The sequence below is a fragment of the Salminus brasiliensis genome, chromosome 24, assembly GCF_030463535.1.
Source record: "Salminus brasiliensis chromosome 24, fSalBra1.hap2, whole genome shotgun sequence".
NCBI lineage: Eukaryota > Metazoa > Chordata > Actinopteri > Characiformes > Bryconidae > Salminus > Salminus brasiliensis.
The window spans coordinates 11574241-11595789 of NC_132901.1; the positions used below are offsets into that span (position 1 = coordinate 11574241).

General features: G+C 42.4%; 3 protein-coding genes across 3 annotated transcripts; all 3 read left to right on the forward strand.

Moving 5' to 3' along the window:
- The first annotated feature begins 754 nt into the window (after nucleotides 1–754).
- Nucleotides 755–18621, forward strand: LOC140546617 (uncharacterized). Its single transcript, XM_072670000.1, has 6 exons — nucleotides 755–1036; nucleotides 1560–1627; nucleotides 8011–8355; nucleotides 9760–10173; nucleotides 10776–11121; nucleotides 18265–18621. The coding sequence occupies exons 1-6, from the start codon at nucleotides 755–757 to the stop codon at nucleotides 18619–18621; spliced, it is 1812 nt and encodes a 603-aa protein (XP_072526101.1).
- LOC140546862 (histone H2B) lies at nucleotides 1873–2247 on the forward strand. Its single transcript, XM_072670282.1, has one exon. It carries the CDS (start codon nucleotides 1873–1875, stop codon nucleotides 2245–2247), a length of 375 nt encoding a protein of 124 aa, XP_072526383.1.
- An 814-nt stretch (nucleotides 18622–19435) lies between the features above and the next one.
- On the forward strand, nucleotides 19436–19810 carry LOC140547162 (histone H2B). The gene has a single exon (XM_072670750.1). It carries the CDS (start codon nucleotides 19436–19438, stop codon nucleotides 19808–19810), a length of 375 nt encoding a protein of 124 aa, XP_072526851.1.
- The last annotated feature ends 1739 nt before the right edge of the window (nucleotides 19811–21549 follow it).

The window sequence follows — 21549 nt, forward strand, 5'->3', positions numbered from 1 at the left end:
TATTAATTCATTCAGCTATTTATTTATTTATTTTAAGATTTCGCCATAAGACCAAGCTATTTCAGAAGTGATTTTAGCTCCTAATTATAGTTTAGCTTACTTTTTAATTATAAGGTCAAGCAGGTCTGGAGCTAGGCTGTAGGTTTCGAAGCTAAATCATGATGAGTTAAAGTATTCAGAGTGAAGGTTATGCATGATCCAAAGTATGCTGCGTTATTATTATTACTATTATTAGTTTATTCCTTTTTAGAACACTTGGAGTCTGGATGCCATTGTGTGGCCAGACTGTGAAACTACAAGCAGTAGAAGGAAGACATGCTGCAAATGCATTGAGAAGTGATGCTATTATTGCTTGACTTTGACTATTGATTGCCCCCCCCCATGTACACCACATGTTAATGAAATCCACATGAAATCCAAAAAGAGCACTTTTTTGAATTTTGAACATGAGTACATCCAGAGGGTACGGAATTAATATTTAATTCCGAATTAATATTAATATACTGTATTTTGTATGGCTACCCACTCAGTGGCTTTATGTGCAATCTTTGAGTGGTCTAGGCATGTTTGAGTCGCTGTACAGCAAAACAAGCGTTCTGCACACGTACAGAGTATGAGGCGGAGCTAATGTACTGTGACGTCGCTCGGTTCCCTTGCTTTCATTTAGGTCCTATAGAGGAGTATAACAGGCGTGTCTCTGGCTCCCCAGCTTCATAGATTCTCTTCTCGTTGACTGGGAAAAGAAGCAGCGAGGATGTCAGGTAGAGGAAAGGGCGGCAAAGGCCTTGGGAAAGGAGGCGCCAAGCGTCATCGTAAAGTGCTTCGCGATAACATCCAGGGTATCACAAAGCCGGCTATTCGCCGTCTCGCTCGTCGTGGTGGCGTCAAGCGTATCTCCGGTCTGATCTACGAAGAGACCCGCGGTGTGCTCAAAGTGTTCTTGGAAAACGTGATCAGAGACGCAGTCACGTACACTGAGCATGCCAAAAGAAAGACCGTCACCGCTATGGATGTGGTGTACGCCCTGAAGCGCCAGGGACGCACTCTGTATGGATTCGGAGGTTAAACGCTCGGCCTGAACAGCTCTAAACACAACGGCTCTTTTAAGAGCCACCCACAAATCCAGCAAAAGAGCCTGTTTCTATTCTTAGTTTATCAAATAAGGCAGTCGATCTCCCGCATACTCTGTATTAAAATGTAATATACTGGAAGAATACATGTGTATATATACATATAATAGATATGTCTGTATATATGTATTGTTTTCCATTTTGCCCCCCGTGTGCGTTGGTTAAATCCGAACTAAATGTCTTAATAAATCCTGATAGAAAAAAAATCGCCGTCAAAGCCGCTGTGCCGAAAAACAGAAAAACAGCCCTGTAGATTAAGAATGCGCGGGATAGAATGTTGCAAGAATCATATTTGTTTGTTTGTTTCAATATAGTCAATGATGGTGGTTATGAATCTCCCGGTTAAGAAGCTAATTTTATATATATGAAGAATACATATAGTTTTCAATTTCCCCCGTATGCGTTGATTAAACGTTTGAATAAATTCAGAATATCGCCGTCAACGCCGCTGTGGCGAAAAATAATGTGCCGTCTGCACGGTGGGTAAAAATGCGCGGGTAGGCGAACAAAGAGAATGCTGCTCTGGGGAGGGGGAAGGGAGGAGGAGAATAGGGAGGGGAGGGGAGGGGAGGGGAATGAAGGGTGGGGGGTTGGCAAGAAGAGAGCGGACAATTTGTTGTCCAATGGTCGTTTGACGGCATTCTGGAGGCGGTACCTCGTCTAATTAAAATGCTAGAGTCTAAATAATGTGGGAGCTTATCGCCTCCCCCTCATTCTTCAGTCTTACTCGACGAGGAGCAGTATGCCTGAGCCAGCTAAGTCCGCGCCCAAGAAGGGATCCAAGAAAGCCGTGACCAAGACGGCCGGGAAAGGCGGCAAGAAGCGCAGAAAGTCCAGGAAGGAGAGCTATGCCATCTACGTGTACAAGGTGCTGAAGCAGGTCCACCCTGACACTGGAATCTCCTCTAAAGCGATGGGCATCATGAACTCGTTCGTGAACGACATCTTCGAGCGCATCGCCGGTGAGTCTTCTCGTTTGGCTCACTACAACAAACGTTCTACTATCACCTCTAGGGAGATCCAGACTGCTGTGCGTCTGCTCCTTCCCGGTGAGTTGGCCAAGCACGCCGTGTCAGAGGGCACAAAGGCCGTCACCAAGTACACGAGCTCCAAGTAAATAGTGATAGCGGCATAATCCAAACCCAACGGCTCTTTTAAGAGCCACCCACGGTTTCTTCCAAAGAGCAGTTTTATTCAAGAACCAAGTAAGTTATAATACTAATTATTATTATTTATTAGAGAGTGCCTTTATTGTTACATACTTATTGATGTATGTATGTAAATCAACTTAATTGTTTGTTTGCATTTAATTGGTATAGTGTACTAGGATTCAGGGACAGAGCAGCAAACTAAAATACTGTGCCATACTAACTGTATGGAGTGGGCTTGTAGTGCTAAGTGGGATAAATGAAGCTGCACATCACCTGTGAAAGACCAGTCCAGAGGAGATCAGCCTTACAGGTGGGGAAGAGTGAGGCAGGAAACCATACTAGGGTTGACTTAAACCCTAGAATTACACACCTGATCTTTGTAATGAAAGCTGTCTAGTATATATAACCAGGCATACGGTTAGGCTCTCCCACAAGCCTTTTTTGTTGGGTCACAGAAGGGTGAAGTTAGTTAAAGCCTTAGGTTTATGGTGGGATTTGAGTGAGCAAAAGTAGGTTCAGAGCAAGGCTTTTGATGTAGAGGGTCGAAGTAAGGCAAAAGGACGAGGGTAGAATAATTAAATTGAGGTAGCGTAAGTAAAAAAGTATGGCGGTGAAAGTGTGTTTAGTGCAGATGTGATCTAGGAAGAGTGAGTAACAGTGGCTTTGTAAGGAGGCCTCAGGTTTATGATGAAGGTGGATTGAGTTAAAGTGACCGTGAGCTTAGGCCTTTGCCTTAGGATACAAAGGAAGGTTCAGTAAAAGTGAGTTTCAACATAAGCCATCAGCCTGATGATTCGGATACACATGGATACACATGGCCTCGGCCTACTGAGGACTGCACATCTAAGTAGAATGGTCATGACTGCATGGAATGGGTTAAATGAAAGCAAAAGTTTGGTGTGTTGCTTATTGAGATAGAGGGAAGGATGGGGTTAATTTGTTTTAGGACAAGAATGAGATTGGAGTTGTTTCATGTGAGGGGTTCGAATGAGGATGGAGTGATTTTGTATAATGGTTGGAGGAAGGATGGGGTTATTTCATTTTAGGGTTGGAGAGAGAAGGTGGTGGGGTTTGTATTAGAGTATGAATGAAAATGGGTTATTTTATTTTGGGGTTAGACGGCGGATGGGGTTATTTGGTTTCATGGTTAGAATGATGTTAAGGTTATGTTGTATTAGGTTAAGAGGGAGGACAGAGTTATTTTGTATTAGGACTATTTGGTTTGGTTCACTAAAAGATGAATTTGGTTGAAGTCTTAGGTTAATGGTGAGATTCGAGGGAGCAAGAATAGGTTCATAGATATTTTTTTGATGTAGAGGGTCGGAGCAATGCAAAAGGACGAGGGTAGAGTAAGTAAAATAGTATGGCGGTCAAAGGTCTCAGTTTTATGATGAAGGTGGATTGAGTTAAAGTGACGGTGAGCTTAAGCCTTTGCCTTAGGATACAAAGGAAGGTTCAGTAAAAGTGAATTTTAACATTAGCCATCAGCCTGATGATTTGGATACACATGGCCTCGACCTACTGAGGAATGCACATCTAAGTAGAATGGTCATGACTGCATGGAATGGGTTAAATGAAAGTAAAAGTTTAAAAATAATAATTTGGTGTGTTGCTTATTGAGATAGAGGGAGGGATGGGGTTAATTTGTTTTAGTACAAGAATGAGATTTGAGTTGTTTCATGTGAGGGGTTCGAATGAGGATGGAGTGATTTTGTATAATGGTTGGAGGAAGGATGGGGTTATTTCATTTTAGGGTTTGTGAGAGAAGGTGGTGGGGTTTGTATTAGAGTATGAATGAAAATGGGTTATTTTATTTTGGGGTTAGACGGCGGATGGGGTTATTTGGTTTCATGGTTAGAATGATGTTAAGGTTATGTTGTACTAGGTTAAGAGGGAGGACAGAGTTATTTTGTATTAGGACTGCTTGGTTTGGTCACAAAAAGATGAATTTGGTTGAAGCCTTAGGTTAATGGTGAGATTCGAGAGAGCAAGAATAGGTTCAGAGCTAGACTTTTGATGTAGAGGGTCGGAGCAAGGCAAAAAGACGAGGGTAGAGTAAGTAAATTTAGGTAGCGTAAGTAAAAAAAGTATGGCGGTGAAAGTGTGTTCAGTGCAGATGTGATCTAGGAAGAGTGAGTAACAGTAGCTTTGTAAACGAGGCCTCAGGTTTATGATGGAGGTGGATTGTGTTAAAGTGACTGTGAGCTTAGGCCTTTGCCTTTGGAAGGTTCAGAAAAAGTGAATTTCAACATTGGCCATCAGCCTGATGATTTGGATACACATGGCCTCGGCCTACTGAGGAATGCACATCTAAGTAGAATGGTCATGTCTGCATGGAATGGGTTAAATGAAAGTAAAAGTTTAAAAATAATAATTTGGTGTGTTGCTTATTGGGATAGAGGGAGGGATGGGGTTAATTTGTTTTAGTACAAGAATGAGATTGGAGTTGTTTCATGTGAGGGGTTTGAATGAGGATGGAGTGATTTTGTATAATGGTTGGAGGAAGGATGGGGTTATTTCATTTTAGGGTTGGAGAGAGAAGGTGGTGGGGTTTGTATTAGAGTATGAATGAAAATGGGTTATTTTATTTTGGGGTTAGACGGCGGATGGGGTTATTTGGTTTCATGGTTAGAATGATGTTAAGGTTATGTTGTATTAGGTTAAGAGGGAGGACAGAGTTATTTTGTATTAGGACTATTTGGTTTGGTTCACTAAAAGATGAATTTGGTTGAAGTCTTAGGTTAATGGTGAGATTCGAGGGAGCAAGAATAGGTTCATAGATATTTTTTTGATGTAGAGGGTCGGAGCAATGCAAAAGGACGAGGGTAGAGTAAGTAAAATAGTATGGCGGTCAAAGGTCTCAGTTTTATGATGAAGGTGGATTGAGTTAAAGTGACGGTGAGCTTAAGCCTTTGCCTTAGGATACAAAGGAAGGTTCAGTAAAAGTGAGTTTCAACATTAGCCATCAGCCTGATGATTTGGATACACATGGCCTCGGCCTACTGAGGAATGCACATCTAAGTAGAATGGTCATGACTGCATGGAATGGGTTAAATGAAAGTAAAAGTTTAAAAATAATAATTTGGTGTGTTGCTTATTGAGATAGAGGGAGGGATGGGGTTAATTTGTTTTAGTACAAGAATGAGATTTGAGTTGTTATGTGAGGGGTTCGAATGAGGATGGAGTGATTTTGTATAATGGTTGGAGGAAGGATGGGGTTATTTCATTTTAGGGTTTGTGAGAGAAGGTGGTGGGGTTTGTATTAGAGTATGAATGAAAATGGGTTATTTTATTTTGGGGTTAGACGGCGGATGGGGTTATTTGGTTTCATGGTTAGAATGATGTTAAGGTTATGTTGTACTAGGTTAAGAGGGAGGACAGAGTTATTTTGTATTAGGACTACTTGGTTTGGTCACAAAAAGATGAATTTGGTTGAAGCCTTAGGTTAATGGTGAGATTCGAGAGAGCAAGAATAGGTTCAGAGCTAGACTTTTGATGTAGAGGGTCGGAGCAAGGCAAAAAGACGAGGGTAGAGTAAGTAAATTTAGGTAGCATAAGTAAAAAAAGTATGGCGGTGAAAGTGTGTTCAGTGCAGATGTGATCTAGGAAGAGTGAGTAACAGTGGCTTTGTAAGGAGGCCTCAGGTTTATGATGAAGGTGGATTGAGTTAAAGTGACCGTGAGCTTAGGCCTTTGCCTTAGGATACAAAGGAAGGTTCAGTAAAAGTGAGTTTCAACATAAGCCATCAGCCTGATGATTCGGATACACATGGATACACATGGCCTCGGCCTACTGAGGACTGCACATCTAAGTAGAATGGTCATGACTGCATGGAATGGGTTAAATGAAAGCAAAAGTTTGGTGTGTTGCTTATTGAGATAGAGGGAAGGATGGGGTTAATTTGTTTTAGGACAAGAATGAGATTGCAGTTGTTTCATGTGAGGGGTTCGAATGAGGATGGAGTGATTTTGTATAATGGTTGGATGAAGGATGGGGTTATTTCATTTTAGGGTTGGAGAGAGATGGTGGTGGGGTTTGTATTAGAGTATGAATAAAAATGGGTTATTTTATTTTGGGGTTAGACGGCGGATGGGGTTATTTTGTTTCATGGTTAGAATGATGTTAAGGTTATGTTGTACTAGGTTAAGAGGGAGGACAGAGTTATTTTGTATTAGGACTATTTGGTTTGGTTCACTAAAAGATGAATTTGGTTGAAGTCTTAGGTTAATGGTGAGATTCGAGCGAGCAAGAATAGGTTCATAGATATTTTTTTGATGTAGAGGGTCGGAGCAATGCAAAAGGACGAGGGTAGAGTAAGTAAAATAGTATGGCGGTCAAAGGCCTCAGTTTTATGATGAAGGTGGATTGAGTTAAAGTGACGGTGAGCTTAAGCCTTTGCCTTAGGATACAAAGGAAGGTTCAGTAAAAGTGAGTTTCAACATTAGCCATCAGCCTGATGATTTGGATACACATGGCCTCGGCCTACTGAGGAATGCACATCTAAGTAGAATGGTCATGACTGCATGGAATGGGTTAAATGAAAGTAAAAGTTTAAAAATAATAATTTGGTGTGTTGCTTATTGAGATAGAGGGAGGGATGGGGTTAATTTGTTTTAGTACAAGAATGAGATTGGAGTTGTTTCATGTGAGGGGTTCGAATGAGGATGGAGTGATTTTGTATAATGGTTGGAGGAAGGATGGGGTTATTTCATTTTAGGGTTGGAGAGAGAAGGTGGTGGGGTTTGTATTAGAGTATGAATGAAAATGGGTTATTTTATTTTGGGGTTAGACGGCGGATGGGGTTATTTGGTTTCATGGTTAGAATGATGTTAAGGTTATGTTGTATTAGGTTAAGAGGGAGGACAGAGTTATTTTGTATTAGGACTATTTGGTTTGGTTCACTAAAAGATGAATTTGGTTGAAGTCTTAGGTTAATGGTGAGATTCGAGCGAGCAAGAATAGGTTCATAGATATTTTTTTAATGTAGAGGGTCGGAGCAATGCAAAAGGACGAGGGTAGAGTAAGTAAAATAGTATGGCGGTCAAAGGTCTCAGTTTTATGATGAAGGTGGATTGAGTTAAAGTGACGGTGAGCTTAAGCCTTTGCCTTAGGATACAAAGGAAGGTTCAGTAAAAGTGAGTTTCAACATTAGCCATCAGCCTGATGATTTGGATACACATGGCCTCGGCCTACTGAGGAATGCACATCTAAGTAGAATGGTCATGACTGCATGGAATGGGTTAAATGAAAGTAAAAGTTTAAAAATAATAATTTGGTGTGTTGCTTATTGAGATAGAGGGAGGGATGGGGTTAATTTGTTTTAGGACAAGAATGAGATTTGAGTTGTTTCATGTGAGGGGTTCGAATGAGGATGGAGTGATTTTGTATAATGGTTGGAGGAAGGATGGGGTAATTTTATTTAGGGTTGGAGAGAGAAAATGGTTATTTTCTATTAGGGTTAAAATGAAAAATGGGGTTTTAGGGTTTAAATGAGCTTGGGTTTATTTTGTATTGGGGTTAGAGTGAAGGTGCAGTTATTTTGTATTAGGCTTGAAAAAGGGCATCATTGTTTTATGTTATGTTTAGAATAAGTTTTGTCTTTTTTTTTTTTTTTGTTATTTTGTTTTTTTGTGTTTTAGGGTTGGGGGGGTGTATGCAGTTATTTTGTGTTAGGGTTAGTATGAGATTTTTGGCTATGGTATATTGGGTGTGTTACGAGTGCGTATTAGGGGACCTATGGAGAGCCGTTCCGAGTGTGGAAGCGCCGGTGACAAAGACGCATCGACGGTGGAAGTCATACTGCGCACACACGGCAACACTGTGCTTTACACACTCCTCAAGGTCGCCTCGCACGACGAGCAAAACAACGCACCCTCGTCTCGGATGCCCAGCACGCTCTCGCCGAGGCTCTCCTCCAACGCACCGGATAACACTCGCCCAGTTCGTGGCACCTTTTGTCGCCGTTTTCCACCGATTAACACGCCAAATGCGCCGCCGCCCGTTCGGCACGCCGGTAGCGTGGCACGCTTCGGTGAGCGCCGTATCAAACGCGGCGTCGTTACGCTGCCCTTCCCGTCTTCTCAACACACGGTGGAGCCTCTCGGAGACGAAAGAGCATTTCTACGCTCGCCAAGTTGAGCTTTCGCCCATATTTCGCTCGACAAACGCCGAGAGAAAACACAAGTGCGAGACCGTCGCTGCCACACGGCTGTGCGGCATCGAGCGAGTTGAGTCTACAACGTTCTCATGTGGCTTTTAAGGGCCGGCCCCCTCGCTGCAGCGGGAGGTTCTACAGAACGCTGCAGCAGTTTGTGCTCACTCGCGCTCACAGCAAAGCAGAACAATGGCAGAAGTCGCTCCAGCCCCAGCCGCCTCGGCGCCCGCCAAGGCCCCCAAGAAGAAGGCCGCCGCCCGCCCCAAGAAAGCCGGCCCCAGCGTGGGCGAGCTCATCGTCAAGGCCGTCTCGGCTTCCAAGGAGAGGAGCGGCGTGTCTCTCGCCGCCCTGAAGAAAGCCCTGGCTGCCGGCGGCTACGACGTCGAGAAGAACAACTCACGCGTTAAGCTCGCCGTCAAGAGCCTCGTCACCAAGGGCACTCTGGTGCAGACCAAAGGCACCGGCGCGTCGGGCTCTTTCAAGCTTAACAAGAAGCAGGCCGAGGCAAAGAAGAAGCCGGCCGCCAAGAAACCGGCACCTAAAGCTAAGAAGCCGGCCGCCAAGAAACCAGCCGCGGCCAAGAAGCCCAAGAAGGTAGCAGCCAAGAAACCCACTGCGGCTAAGAAATCCCCCAAGAAGGCCAAGAAGCCCGTCGCGGCCGCTAAGAAGGCAGCGAAGAGCCCCAAGAAGGCCAAGAAGCCGGCGGCTCCCAAAAAGGCGACCAAGAGCCCAAAGAAAGCCAAAACGGTCAAGCCTAAAGCAGCTAAGCCCAAGGCGGCGAAGGCGAAAAAGGCTGCCCCTAAGAAGAAGTAAACAGTAACGCCGTTTACCTTCATGTCTTGTTTCTCTATTCAACGGCTCTTTTAAGAGCCACCCACAGTTTCATAAAAAAACAGCTTTTTTCCCCCCTTGTTACTGCACAATGAATTGATTGTTAAAAAAAAAAAAAACACTCAACAACACAAAAATAGCTCTCATTAGTTTCCCCACACAATAATTATATATGATCAATATATATATTTTTTTGGTTTGGTCATACGTGTTACATTTGAGCGGGAAAGGGAAAGGAAACGCGGGGCACGAGTGGGGGTAAATGTTTCTTTCTTTAACCCGTTTTCTTTCTTCCTTTCTCTCTCTCGCTCACACAGACACACAGCACGAGAGGAGGAGGGGGTCGGGTAGGAAAGCGAGCAGAGGTGGGAGGACGCTAGAGTCTGACGGCGGAAATGCGATTGGCTGTTGGTGCGCGTAGCTTTTAGCCAATAGGACCGTAGGCGATTTTGCTATATCAACGGCGCTCGTTGGCCGGCGTGCATTATTTCAGCTTTGTTCAACGAACACGACTGACGCGAATCATGAGTGGAAGAGGCAAAACCGGTGGTAAAGCTAGGGCCAAGGCTAAGACTCGTTCGTCCCGCGCCGGACTGCAGTTCCCAGTTGGCCGTGTGCACAGGCTCCTGCGTAAAGGCAACTACGCTGAGCGGGTCGGCGCCGGCGCTCCCGTCTACTTGGCCGCCGTCCTGGAGTATCTCACCGCTGAGATTCTCGAGTTGGCTGGCAACGCCGCCCGCGACAACAAGAAGACCCGTATCATCCCCCGTCACCTGCAGCTGGCTGTTCGTAACGACGAGGAGCTGAACAAACTGCTCGGAGGAGTCACTATCGCCCAAGGTGGTGTGCTGCCCAACATTCAGGCTGTACTGCTACCTAAGAAGACCGAGAAGACTGTGAAGACAAAGTAAATTGGCGCTCTCCGTTGATTTATCTATACACAAAGGCTCTTTTAAGAGCCACCCATTTTTTCTAAGAAAAGTGCTTCTCCTTTACAAACAACACTACATATTCTTCACGTGATTTCCAACTGCATAAAAAAATAATAGCTTTATGAACCGAGTTATTATATAAACACACTGCCATGCAATACACAATTGCCCTTTTTCATATATTTCACGTACTGAGATCAACACCCTATGCATATGTGCATGTATACACACATTCTCTTGCTCTCTCTCACACACACACACACACACACAGTGTGTTTAATGTTCGCTGTAATGTACAGTACATTGATTAGTTTGATCATATTATTGTTCTTATTATTATATATTCTTTTAATGCTTTTTTTTTCCAGTGTTGTTTTGTGTTACAGGAGCCCGCCGTTTTGCTTTTAGGTTTGAAAAGAAGACGCCCAATAGTGTGTCACCGACGCATTGCCGGCCGCCCAATGGGAAACGGACAACTTCAAGACGCCCAATGAGCGGCAAGCGGCTTGAAAGCTTAAAAGCCATGTGAAGCGAGCAAGAACTCATTCTCTTTCTTTTCCCCGAGAGGAGCAGAGTTCAACGCGATGGCAAGAACCAAGCAGACCGCCCGTAAGTCCACCGGTGGCAAGGCCCCGAGGAAGCAGCTCGCCACCAAGGCTGCTCGCAAGAGCGCCCCAGCCACCGGCGGCGTGAAAAAGCCTCACCGTTACAGGCCCGGCACCGTGGCTCTGAGGGAGATCCGCCGCTACCAGAAGTCTACTGAGCTGCTGATCCGTAAGCTGCCCTTCCAGCGCCTAGTGCGTGAGATCGCTCAGGACTTCAAGACTGATCTCCGCTTCCAGAGCTCCGCCGTCATGGCCCTGCAGGAGGCTAGCGAGGCGTACTTGGTGGGTCTGTTTGAAGATACTAACCTGTGCGCTATCCACGCCAAGAGAGTCACCATCATGCCTAAAGATATCCAGCTGGCCCGCCGTATTCGCGGAGAGCGCGCTTAAACAGAGCGCTTCGACGTTTACCTGAAATACCCAACGGCTCTTTTAAGAGCCACCTACCCGTGTCCGCGCCGAAACAGCAAATGTCCGCCTCACCTCGGTGTTGCGTTTATATAATGTAAGGCTATTATGACGCGTGCGCTTCTAAATTCCATAGGACTGAGCGAGCGAAACCAGCCGTGAGACAGCGGTTGTGAAGATTAGGGAAAAAAAACAACTTCTATATGTGTGTCTATATATATATATATATATATATATATATATATATAACGTTTTGTACTACATTTCACATCAAAATCGCCATATTTAACGTGTTTTAATACATATGAATACTTTTCTTTTAATACCTATCAATATGTTTATACATATTTAATAGTTTGGAAACAGTTCATTCACCCCAGCAGAAAGTAGAAGCCACTGCCCTTTCAGTAGAACACTACACTTTACACTATGTAGTGTTTAGGCCGGTTTTGGCCTATTACAAACGGCATTAGTCATGGATGGAGCGTAGATCCCACCGCGTGGTGAAACTATACAACTGCAAGCACAGTTTCAGAGAGCAATGTATGTGTATATTCATATAATGAGAGCTTGATTTGGGGTACTTACGTTTCATACATATGCAACATGAGTTTGATTGCATAGAGAGTAAGCGAGACCAGCTGTGTTGTTTGTGCTTGCTTTTAGGGCAGCAGTAAAGGAGGTAAGTGTATAGTCCGGAGAGGAATGTTTGTTTGTTTGTTTGTTTTTAATCTCTTTCAATACCTCTACCAGAACAAGGCATGTCTAACTCTAAAAAATTATATGTTTACTCTATATGTTAACTCTATAAAATTCATGTTTCCCGTCACATTGTTTGTAAAATTAACCCAGATCAGCGGGAAAAACGCCAAAATTAAATGAATGTTGAGTCAGTATTGTTTTGTGCTATACTTCAAAAATTACCTTATTTAGTACAGTCTAGCTTGTCTGGAAGTATAACCCTTGAAGTATGGAGCAAATTAAATGAACCTTCCCAGCACATGTAAAATGATCATTAGAGAAGCCTAGGGAAAAGAAATAGTGAATAAATACTGGCAGGGGTAAAGTGTTTGTCCTGCCTAGGATGCACCCGGTTATGTAATAGAGAGTAGAAGCCTTTGAGCCTTGAGTACAGTAGTGCTCTTCTGTGTGGTGAATAGAAGGGCTTTTGGAAGTGCTCATTGCAAACGACCACCGTTGTTTTGGGATCATGGGCATATATGTCATGGATGGAGCGTGGATGCCATCGTGTGGTCAAACTAGGCAAATGCAAACGTTAACTAACTAGATTTATTCGTGTGAATGTTACAGATTTTTCATTTGATAGATGGTTGTGAATTCCAGTACGTCTACTAAGTCATTTGTATTGCGGTGTTATTTTGGTTAGTGTTTTTTAAAGTACATTTTTAAAAATGTTTCTATTGAAGCATACTTCAGTTCAGGGCATTTTAGAAGCCAGCATGGTTACCAGTTCTCATGCTGCCAGGCAATGAAATGGAAACTTAATTTAGGGCAATTTTATACACATTAAATATGATTGTTAACTGCACCAATAAATCTAAAAAGTAATTACATGTCTTGTGGGATGATTGTCGTTTGGGCTTGGGTTTCATTTTAACAATATGCTAACGATAAAGTCGGACAGAAGGAAAAAAAAAACAAAACAAAACAAAAAAAAAAACCTCCAGACCGTATAACCTCCTTCCACAACTAGATAAAATGTCTTGTTTTGAAGAATGCTTGATAGAAGCTGTCTTTAATGAAGGCACTGTATTAGCCATCATGACAACCAAACAGCATGCAGTTAGGTAAAAAGCCTCCAATTCACTCACTGCTAGAAGCCTTTGAGACAAATTGTAGAGTAGTGCACTTCTATGTAGGACCTTTGTTTCCTTCTCTTTAGAGCCCTTAAACTCTGTGTATCAGTTTATATTGAGGTTCCCATAATAATCATAAATCAATAAAGAAAACCGCTCATCTGCTATCAAGACCTGACTGAGGAGCTGGAGGCCAGTGAAGCAAAGCTAAAATATGGAAAAGCATACGCACCCTGCAAGGTTTCGGTCAGAGACTTTCTTCAAGGCATAGGTAAGTAACAAATGAATACAAAAAACTCTTTCTCCTCTTTCTGATTTTGCTTCTTTAAATGTCTGCATGGACCAAAAAATCAAAAAGATGAATTGTTTTATATTTTGCAGATTTACATTTTGACCACCAGATGGCATCCACGCTCCATTCACGTACTACGACCACAGACTTAAAGCTTAGCCCTGAAACTCCATCAGAAGCCTAAGGGGTAGGTCTAGAAAAACTGCTTCCACTCACCCAGACTTCATCATGAGCTCTACACTTACTTTGCTTGCCACAATGTCTTTCCATATTTCTTTATCATCCACTAACTGCAACATATGGTAAAAGCAACATTACTTAAAGCAACATTAACTCCCTCTGTGTTTATCTAATCTAACATGACTTTTATTAGAAGATGTAAAACGAGCCTGAGAAATCCAAGGGGTAAACATGTAGTTTTAGTTGGCCTCATTAGGAGCTTTTCCCTTGTATGCAATAATATACCATTTATTCGATTTGTGTTTGATCTTTCTTTCTTTAAATGTCTCTGTGGACACTATATCTTTAAGTTGTAGTGTATTAGATCAACGACTACAATTCCCATGATGCCTAACTAAAGATGGTCTCTGACCAAAACCTTGCCAATTAAAATTGACTCATCTGCTATCAAGACCTGACTGAGGAGCTGGAGGCCAGTGGAGCAAAGCTAAAATATGGAAAAACATACGCACCCTCAAAAAAAAATTAACCTGCATGGTTTAGGTCAGAGACTTTCTTCAAGGCATAGGTAAGTAACAAATGAATACAAAAGTGCTAACAAAAGTTTATCAACAGCCGACCGTACTGCCTCCTCCCTTGTAAGTTAGCTTCTCTGCTATTTAAATGTAACTCTTTCTCCTCTTTCTGATGTTGCTTCTTTAATTGTCTCCGTGGACAAGAAATAAATAAATAAATCAATAAATAAATCAATAAATAAATAAAAAATTGCAAGATTAATTGTTTTACATTTTGACCACACGATGGCATCCACGCTCCATTTACGTACTATGACCACAGTCTTGAGGCCTAGCCCTGAAACTCCATCAGAAGCCTAAAAGACTTGACTAGAGAAGTGCACTTCTGTGTAGTGTATACAGTGTAAGGGATTTAGGAAGTGCCCTATTGCAAACGTCACCGTTGTTTTGGGATCGTGGATATATGTCATGGATGGAGCGTGGATGCCATCGTGTGGTCAAACTCGCAAATGCAAACGCTAACAACATAGATGTATACGTGTGTGTGTGTGTGAATGTTACAGCTGTTACATATGACAGATGGTTGTGAACTCCAGTAAGTCTACTAAGTTCTACCAAGGATCTTTTGGGCATTTTAGTAGCCAGCAGGATAACCAGTTGTCATGCTACCAGGCAATGAAATGAAAACTTATTTTAGGGCACCGTAATTTTGTTTGGGTTTTAACAATATGCTAATGATAAAGTAGGGCAGAAGAAAACAAAATACTCAATACTGTATTATCTCCTTACAGATCTTGATAAAATGTCTTTAGTTAAAGAATGCTTGATAGAAGCACTCTTTATTTAAGGCACTTTATTATCAGTTAGGTAAAAAGCCAACAATTCTCTCATTAAGAGTCAAACTGTAGAGTAGTGCAGTTCTATGTAGGACCTTTGTTCTCCTCCCCTTAGAGCCCTTAAATTCTATGTTGTATGGTTATGTGTATGTATGTATGCATCAGGTTATATTGAGGTCAACATAATAATCATAAATCAATAAAGAACACCGCTCTGCTATCAAGACCTGGCTGAAGAGCTGGAGGCAAGTGGGGCAAAGCTAAAAATTGGAAAGCGGATGCACCATCAGCGCAAAAAATCATTTTAACCTGCAAGGTCAGAGACTTTCTTCAAGGCATAGGTAAGTAACAAATTAACACAAAAGTGCTAACAAAGGTGTATCAAAAGTCAGCCGTACTCACTTGTGAATTAGCTTTTTTGTGCTTCTCAAATTTAACTCTTTCTCCTCTTTCTGATTTTGCTTCTTTAAATGTCTCTGTGGACCAAAAAAAAAATATGTATTTTTTATATTTTGCAGATTTACATTTTGACCACCAGATGGCATCCACGCTCCATTCACGTACTACGACCACAGTCTTAAAGCTTAGCCCTGAAACTCCATCAGAATCCTAAAGGGTAGGTCAAGCCAAACTGCTTCCACTCACCCTGACTTCATCATGAGCTTTACACTTACTTTATATCACCACAATTTCTTTATCATCCACTAACTGCAACATATGTCTAAGGCTTTATCATCCACTAACTGCAACATACTTTGCTTTCCACAATTTCTTTCCTTCCTTTCTCTTCCACTAACTGCTAACCAATATGGCTGTTATTAGAAGATGTATAGTAGAAACCTGAGGAATCCAAATGGTGTGGGTTTAGTTTAAGTTGGCCTCAATTTACTTTATGTGCAAAAATATTAAAGTGGTGGTTTGTGAGAGAGAGAGAGAGAGAGAGAGAGAGAGAGAGAGAGAGAGAGATGCATTTGTAGACATATGGCTTGCTTTATGCATACTCATTCATTCTGACAGAAAATACAAACCCTGTACTGGTTTGTGTGTTTCTTTAAACGTCTTTATATCAATGTGTCAATGACACGATTTGTCTTTATCCTGTAGTGTCAAGATCAAGGACTACAATTCCCATGATGCCTAACTACAAGTTCGAAAGATGACGTTTTATTGATTATCTATCTATCTATCTATCTATCTATCTATCTATCTATCTATCTATCTATCTACCTTCATCTAATGATGAAATCCGATAACTGCACGTCCAGTCACAGTAAAAAGTAAACCGTGTGCCATGGTGTACAGTAGTGGGGTGATCTTCGTGGGTGCTTGTTTTATGCTTGCAAGGTCGTAACCCTAGTACTAAATAGCCATTTATGTGATTTATATTCAGGTGCATTGAGGAAGGACTAATTTTGTCATGTGTGTGTGTGTAATAAACGCTGCGCACGTTAGAATGGCGTGATGTAGTGTGACTTTGTTGTATACGAGACCGAGGCGCACATGGCGACAGCCATCAGAGGGCTGACCGAGGTATTTGTCGTGTTAAGACATATGTTAGCTACTTTTAATGTTCATACATGTGAAACGTCGTTTTTTTTTAGTCCTTACACTACTGGACCCTGGTTAGCTCCGGTGTGTCGTTGTTAGCACGATAACGTTTGCTAACTTGCCAAAAATGAAGTAGATAATGATATCCGATAACTCGATTTTGCCGAGAGCCTAAAGTTGTACACCCAGTCACAGCAAATTGATGTAGAACTGCCGTTGCTGGATCTATGTGTGGAGTTGTACATAGCTTGGAGCCAGCTTAGCGATTAGCAGCGTGGCTAACGCGGCTAGCATAAACAGTAAAGCGCAAATATGAGCCTAATTATGAGGGGTCATTATTTGTTGACCACAGTGCAGTACCACATGCGGAGTTGTAGCATAAAAGTACGCAATACAGCCGTGATTTGTGGCTGTTGAGTGATTTGAGTTAACTTGCTTTTTCAGGTCCACACATGAGCTAACAAAGCGATTAGCATGCTAGCTAACTCGGATGGTACAAACAATAACATACGCCAGCGAGTGTAAATACCTGTCAGATAAATACACACTCGCTCGAGTCAGTCAAGTTTTATTATGAAACGGTGTATACAGCAACATTTATACGTTTACTGTCGTGGTTGAAACCGAGAAGCCACCTTGGAGAGTAGCATGATGGCTAAATGTAATTAATCACAGAAATAACGATATTACGGACACGTGCGTAGTTCTCTATATTGTTATTTGGAGCAAGTGAGGGAGAAACAGTCGTGCTTAAACCCGGCTACCAGCAGCCTATCTTCTGGTTTTCAGAGCTGGGCAGCCTGTGTAGCTTGCTAGCTAGTGTTTTGTTTACAAAAGATTATTTTCGTTAGCTAGTTGCCGAAACGACTCCACGTGGAGTGCACGATGTCACGAAAAAACGGCTTCTATACTCACCTAGTGCACTAGAGAGTACTGGAGTGCGGTTTAGGATGGTAAAACACACAATCAATTACTACAATAATAACAATAATAATGTCAAGTGTGTAATCTTTCTAAGAAAACGGTGCATAAATGTTTATTTACAAAGGTCACATGGCCCCTATGCACTTCAAATTTCGTGAAAAGGAGTCAGAGGCTGTGTATGAGCCTACTTTGAGTCACTGTAAGTTCATCTTAAGCCTAGGTCACTGAATTTTATTAATTCATTCAGCTATTTATTTATTTATTTTAAGATTTCGCCATAAGACCAAGCTATTTCAGAAGTGATTTTAGCTCCTAATTATAGTTTAGCTTACTTTTTAATTATAAGGTCAAGCAGGTCTGGAGCTAGGCTGTAGGTTTCGAAGCTAAATCATGATGAGTTAAAGTATTCAGAGTGAAGGTTATGCATGATCCAAAGTATGCTGCGTTATTATTATTACTATTATTAGTTTATTCCTTTTTAGAACACTTGGAGTCTGGATGCCATTGTGTGGCCAGACTGTGAAACTACAAGCAGTAGAAGGAAGACATGCTGCAAATGCATTGAGAAGTGATGCTATTATTGCTTGACTTTGACTATTGATTTCCCCCCCCCATGTACACCACATGTTAATGAAATCCACATGAAATCCAAAAAGAGCACTTTTTTGAATTTTGAACATGAGTACATCCAGAGGGTACGGAATTAATATTTAATTCCGAATTAATATTAATATACTGTATTTTGTATGGCTACCCACTCAGTGGCTTTATGTGCAATCTTTGAGTGGTCTAGGCATGTTTGAGTCGCTGTACAGCAAAACAAGCGTTCTGCACACGTACAGAGTATGAGGCGGAGCTAATGTACTGTGACGTCGCTCGGTTCCCTTGCTTTCATTTAGGTCCTATAGAGGAGTATAACAGGCGTGTCTCTGGCTCCCCAGCTTCATAGATTCTCTTCTCGTCGACTGGGAAAAGAAGCAGCGAGGATGTCAGGTAGAGGAAAGGGCGGCAAAGGCCTTGGGAAAGGAGGCGCCAAGCGTCATCGTAAAGTGCTTCGCGATAACATCCAGGGTATCACAAAGCCGGCTATTCGCCGTCTGGCTCGTCGTGGTGGCGTCAAGCGTATCTCCGGTCTGATCTACGAAGAGACCCGCGGTGTGCTCAAAGTGTTCTTGGAAAACGTGATCAGAGACGCAGTCACGTACACTGAGCATGCCAAAAGAAAGACCGTCACCGCTATGGATGTGGTGTACGCCCTGAAGCGCCAGGGACGCACTCTGTATGGATTCGGAGGTTAAACGCTCGGCCTGAACAGCTCTAAACACAACGGCTCTTTTAAGAGCCACCCACAAATCCAGCAAAAGAGCCTGTTTCTATTCTTAGTTTGTTATCAAATAAGGCAGTCGATCTCCCGCATACTCTGTATTAAAATGTAATATACTGGAAGAATACATGTGTATATATACATATAATAGATATGTCTGTATATATGTATTGTTTTCCATTTTGCCCCCCGTGTGCGTTGGTTAAATCCGAACTATATGTCTTAATAAATCCTGATAGAAAAAAAATCGCCGTCAAAGCCGCTGTGCCGAAAAACAGAAAAACAGCCCTGTAGATTAAGAATGCGCGGGATAGAATGTTGCAAGAATCATATTTGTTTGTTTGTTTCAATATAGTCAATGATGGTGGTTATGAATCTCCCGGTTAAGAAGCTAATTTTATATATATGAAGAATACATATAGTTTTCAATTTCCCCCGTATGCGTTGATTAAACGTTTGAATAAATTCAGAATATCGCCGTCAACGCCGCTGTGGCGAAAAATAATGTGCCGTCTGCACGGTGGGTAAAAATGCGCGGGTAGGCGAACAAAGAGAATGCTGCTCTGGGGAGGGGGAAGGGAGGAGGAGAATAGGGAGGGGAGGGGAGGGGAGGGGAGGGGAATGAAGGGTGGGGGGTTGGCAAGAAGAGAGCGGACAATTTGTTGTCCAATGGTCGTTTGACGGCATTCTGGAGGCGGTACCTCGTCTAATTAAAATGCTAGAGTCTAAATAATGTGGGAGCTTATCGCCTCCACCTCATTCTTCAGTCTTATTCGACGAGGAGCAGTATGCCTGAGCCAGCTAAGTCAGCGCCCAAGAAGGGATCCAAGAAAGCCGTGACCAAGACGGCCGGGAAAGGCGGCAAGAAGCGCAGAAAGTCCAGGAAGGAGAGCTATGCCATCTACGTGTACAAGGTGCTGAAGCAGGTCCACCCTGACACTGGAATCTCCTCTAAAGCGATGGGCATCATGAACTCGTTCGTGAACGACATCTTCGAGCGCATCGCCGGTGAGTCTTCTCGTTTGGCTCACTACAACAAACGTTCTACTATCACCTCTAGGGAGATCCAGACTGCTGTGCGTCTGCTCCTTCCCGGTGAGTTGGCCAAGCACGCCGTGTCCGAGGGCACAAAGGCCGTCACCAAGTACACGAGCTCCAAGTAAATAGTGATAGCGGCATAATCCAAACCCAACGGCTCTTTTAAGAGCCACCCACGGTTTCTTCCAAAGAGCAGTTTTATTCAAGAACCAAGTAAGTTATAATACTAATTATTATTATTATTATTATTATTTATTAGAGAGTGCCTTTATTGTTACATACTTATTGATGTATGTATGTATGTAAATCAACTTACTTAATTGTTTGTTTGCATTTAATTGGTATAGTGTACTAGGATTCAGGGACAGAGCAGCAAACTAAAATACTGTGCCATACTAACTGTATGGAGTGGGCTTGTAGTGCTAAGTGGGATAAATGAAGCTGCACATCACCTGTGAAAGACCAGTCCAGAGGAGATCAGCCTTACAGGTGGGGAAGAGTGAGGCAGGAAACCATACTAGGGTTGACTTAAACCCTAGAATTACACACCTGATCTTTGTAATGAAAGCTGTCTAGTATATATAACCAGGCATACGGTTAGGCTCTCCCACAAGCCTTTTTTGTTGGGTCACAGAAGGGTGAAGTTAGTTAAAGCCTTAGGTTTATGGTGGGATTTGAGTGAGCAAAAGTAGGTTCAGAGCAAGGCTTTTGATATAGAGGGTTGAAGCAAGGCAAAAGGACGAGAGTAGAATAATTAAATTGAGGTAGCGTAGGTTAAAAAGTATGGCGGTGAAAGTGTGTTTAGTGCAGATGTGATCTAGGAAGAGTGAGTAACAGTGGCTTTGTAAGGAGGCCTCAGGTTTATGATGAAGGTGGATTGAGTTAAAGTGACCGTGAGCTTAGGCCTTTGCCTTAGGATACAAAGGAAGGTTCAGTAAAAGTGAGTTTCAACATAAGCCATCAGCCTGATGATTCGGATACACATGGATACACATGGCCTCGGCCTACTGAGGAATGCACATCTAAGTAGAATGGTCATGACTGCATGGAATGGGTTAAATGAAAGCAAAAGTTTGGTGTGTTGCTTATTGAGATAGAGGGAGGGATTGGGGTTAATTTGTTTTAGGACAAGAATGAGATTGGAGTTGTTTTATGTGAGGGGTTCGAATGAGGATGGAGTGATTTTGTATAATGGTTGGAGGAAGGATGGGGTTATTTCATTTTAGGGCTGGAGAGAGAAGGTCGTGGGGTTTGTATTAGAGTATGAATGAAAATGGGTTATTTTATTTTGGGGTTAGACGGCGGATGGGGTTATTTTGTTTCATTGTTAGAATGATGTTAAGGTTATGTTGTACTAGGTTAAGAGGGAGGACAGAGTTATTTTGTATTAGGACTATTTGGTTGGGTCACAAAAAGATGAATTTGGTTGAAGCCTTAGGTTAATGGTGAGATTCGAGCGAGCAAGAATAGGTTCAGAGCTAGACTTTTGATGTAGAGGGTTGAAGCAAGGCAAAAGGACGAGGTTAGAGTAAATAAAATAGTATGGCGGTCAAAGGCCTCAGGTTTATGATGAAGGTGGATTGAGTTAAAGTGACCGTGAGCTTAGGCCTTTGCCTTAGGAAGGCTCAGTAAAAGTGAATTTCAACATTGGCTATCAGCCTGATGATTTGGATGCACATGGCCTAGGCCTACTGAGGAATGCACATCTAAGTAGAATGGTCATGACTGTTTAGAATGGGTTAAATGAAAGTAAAAGTTTAAAAATAATAATTTGGTGTGTTGCTTAATGAGATAGAGGGAGGGATGGGGTTAATTTGTTTTAGGACAAGAATGAGATTGGAGTTGTTTCATGTGAGGGGTTCGA

Bases quoted from the DNA above. Each gene is read 5' to 3' on its own strand.
- LOC140547162 (XM_072670750.1), top strand. From the start codon at position 19,436: ATGCCTGAGCCAGCTAAGTCAGCGCCCAAGAAGGGATCCAAGAAAGCC.
- LOC140546617 (XM_072670000.1), top strand. From the start codon at position 755: ATGTCAGGTAGAGGAAAGGGCGGCAAAGGCCTTGGGAAAGGAGGCGCC. The intron at 10,174-10,775 runs GTAAATTGGCGC...AGGAGCAGAGTT, and splicing joins GAGAAGACTGTGAAGACAAA to CAACGCGATGGCAAGAACCA. The intron at 11,122-18,264 runs CACGCCAAGAGA...CTGGCTCCCCAG, and splicing joins ATACTAACCTGTGCGCTATC to CTTCATAGATTCTCTTCTCG.
- LOC140546862 (XM_072670282.1), top strand. From the start codon at position 1,873: ATGCCTGAGCCAGCTAAGTCCGCGCCCAAGAAGGGATCCAAGAAAGCC.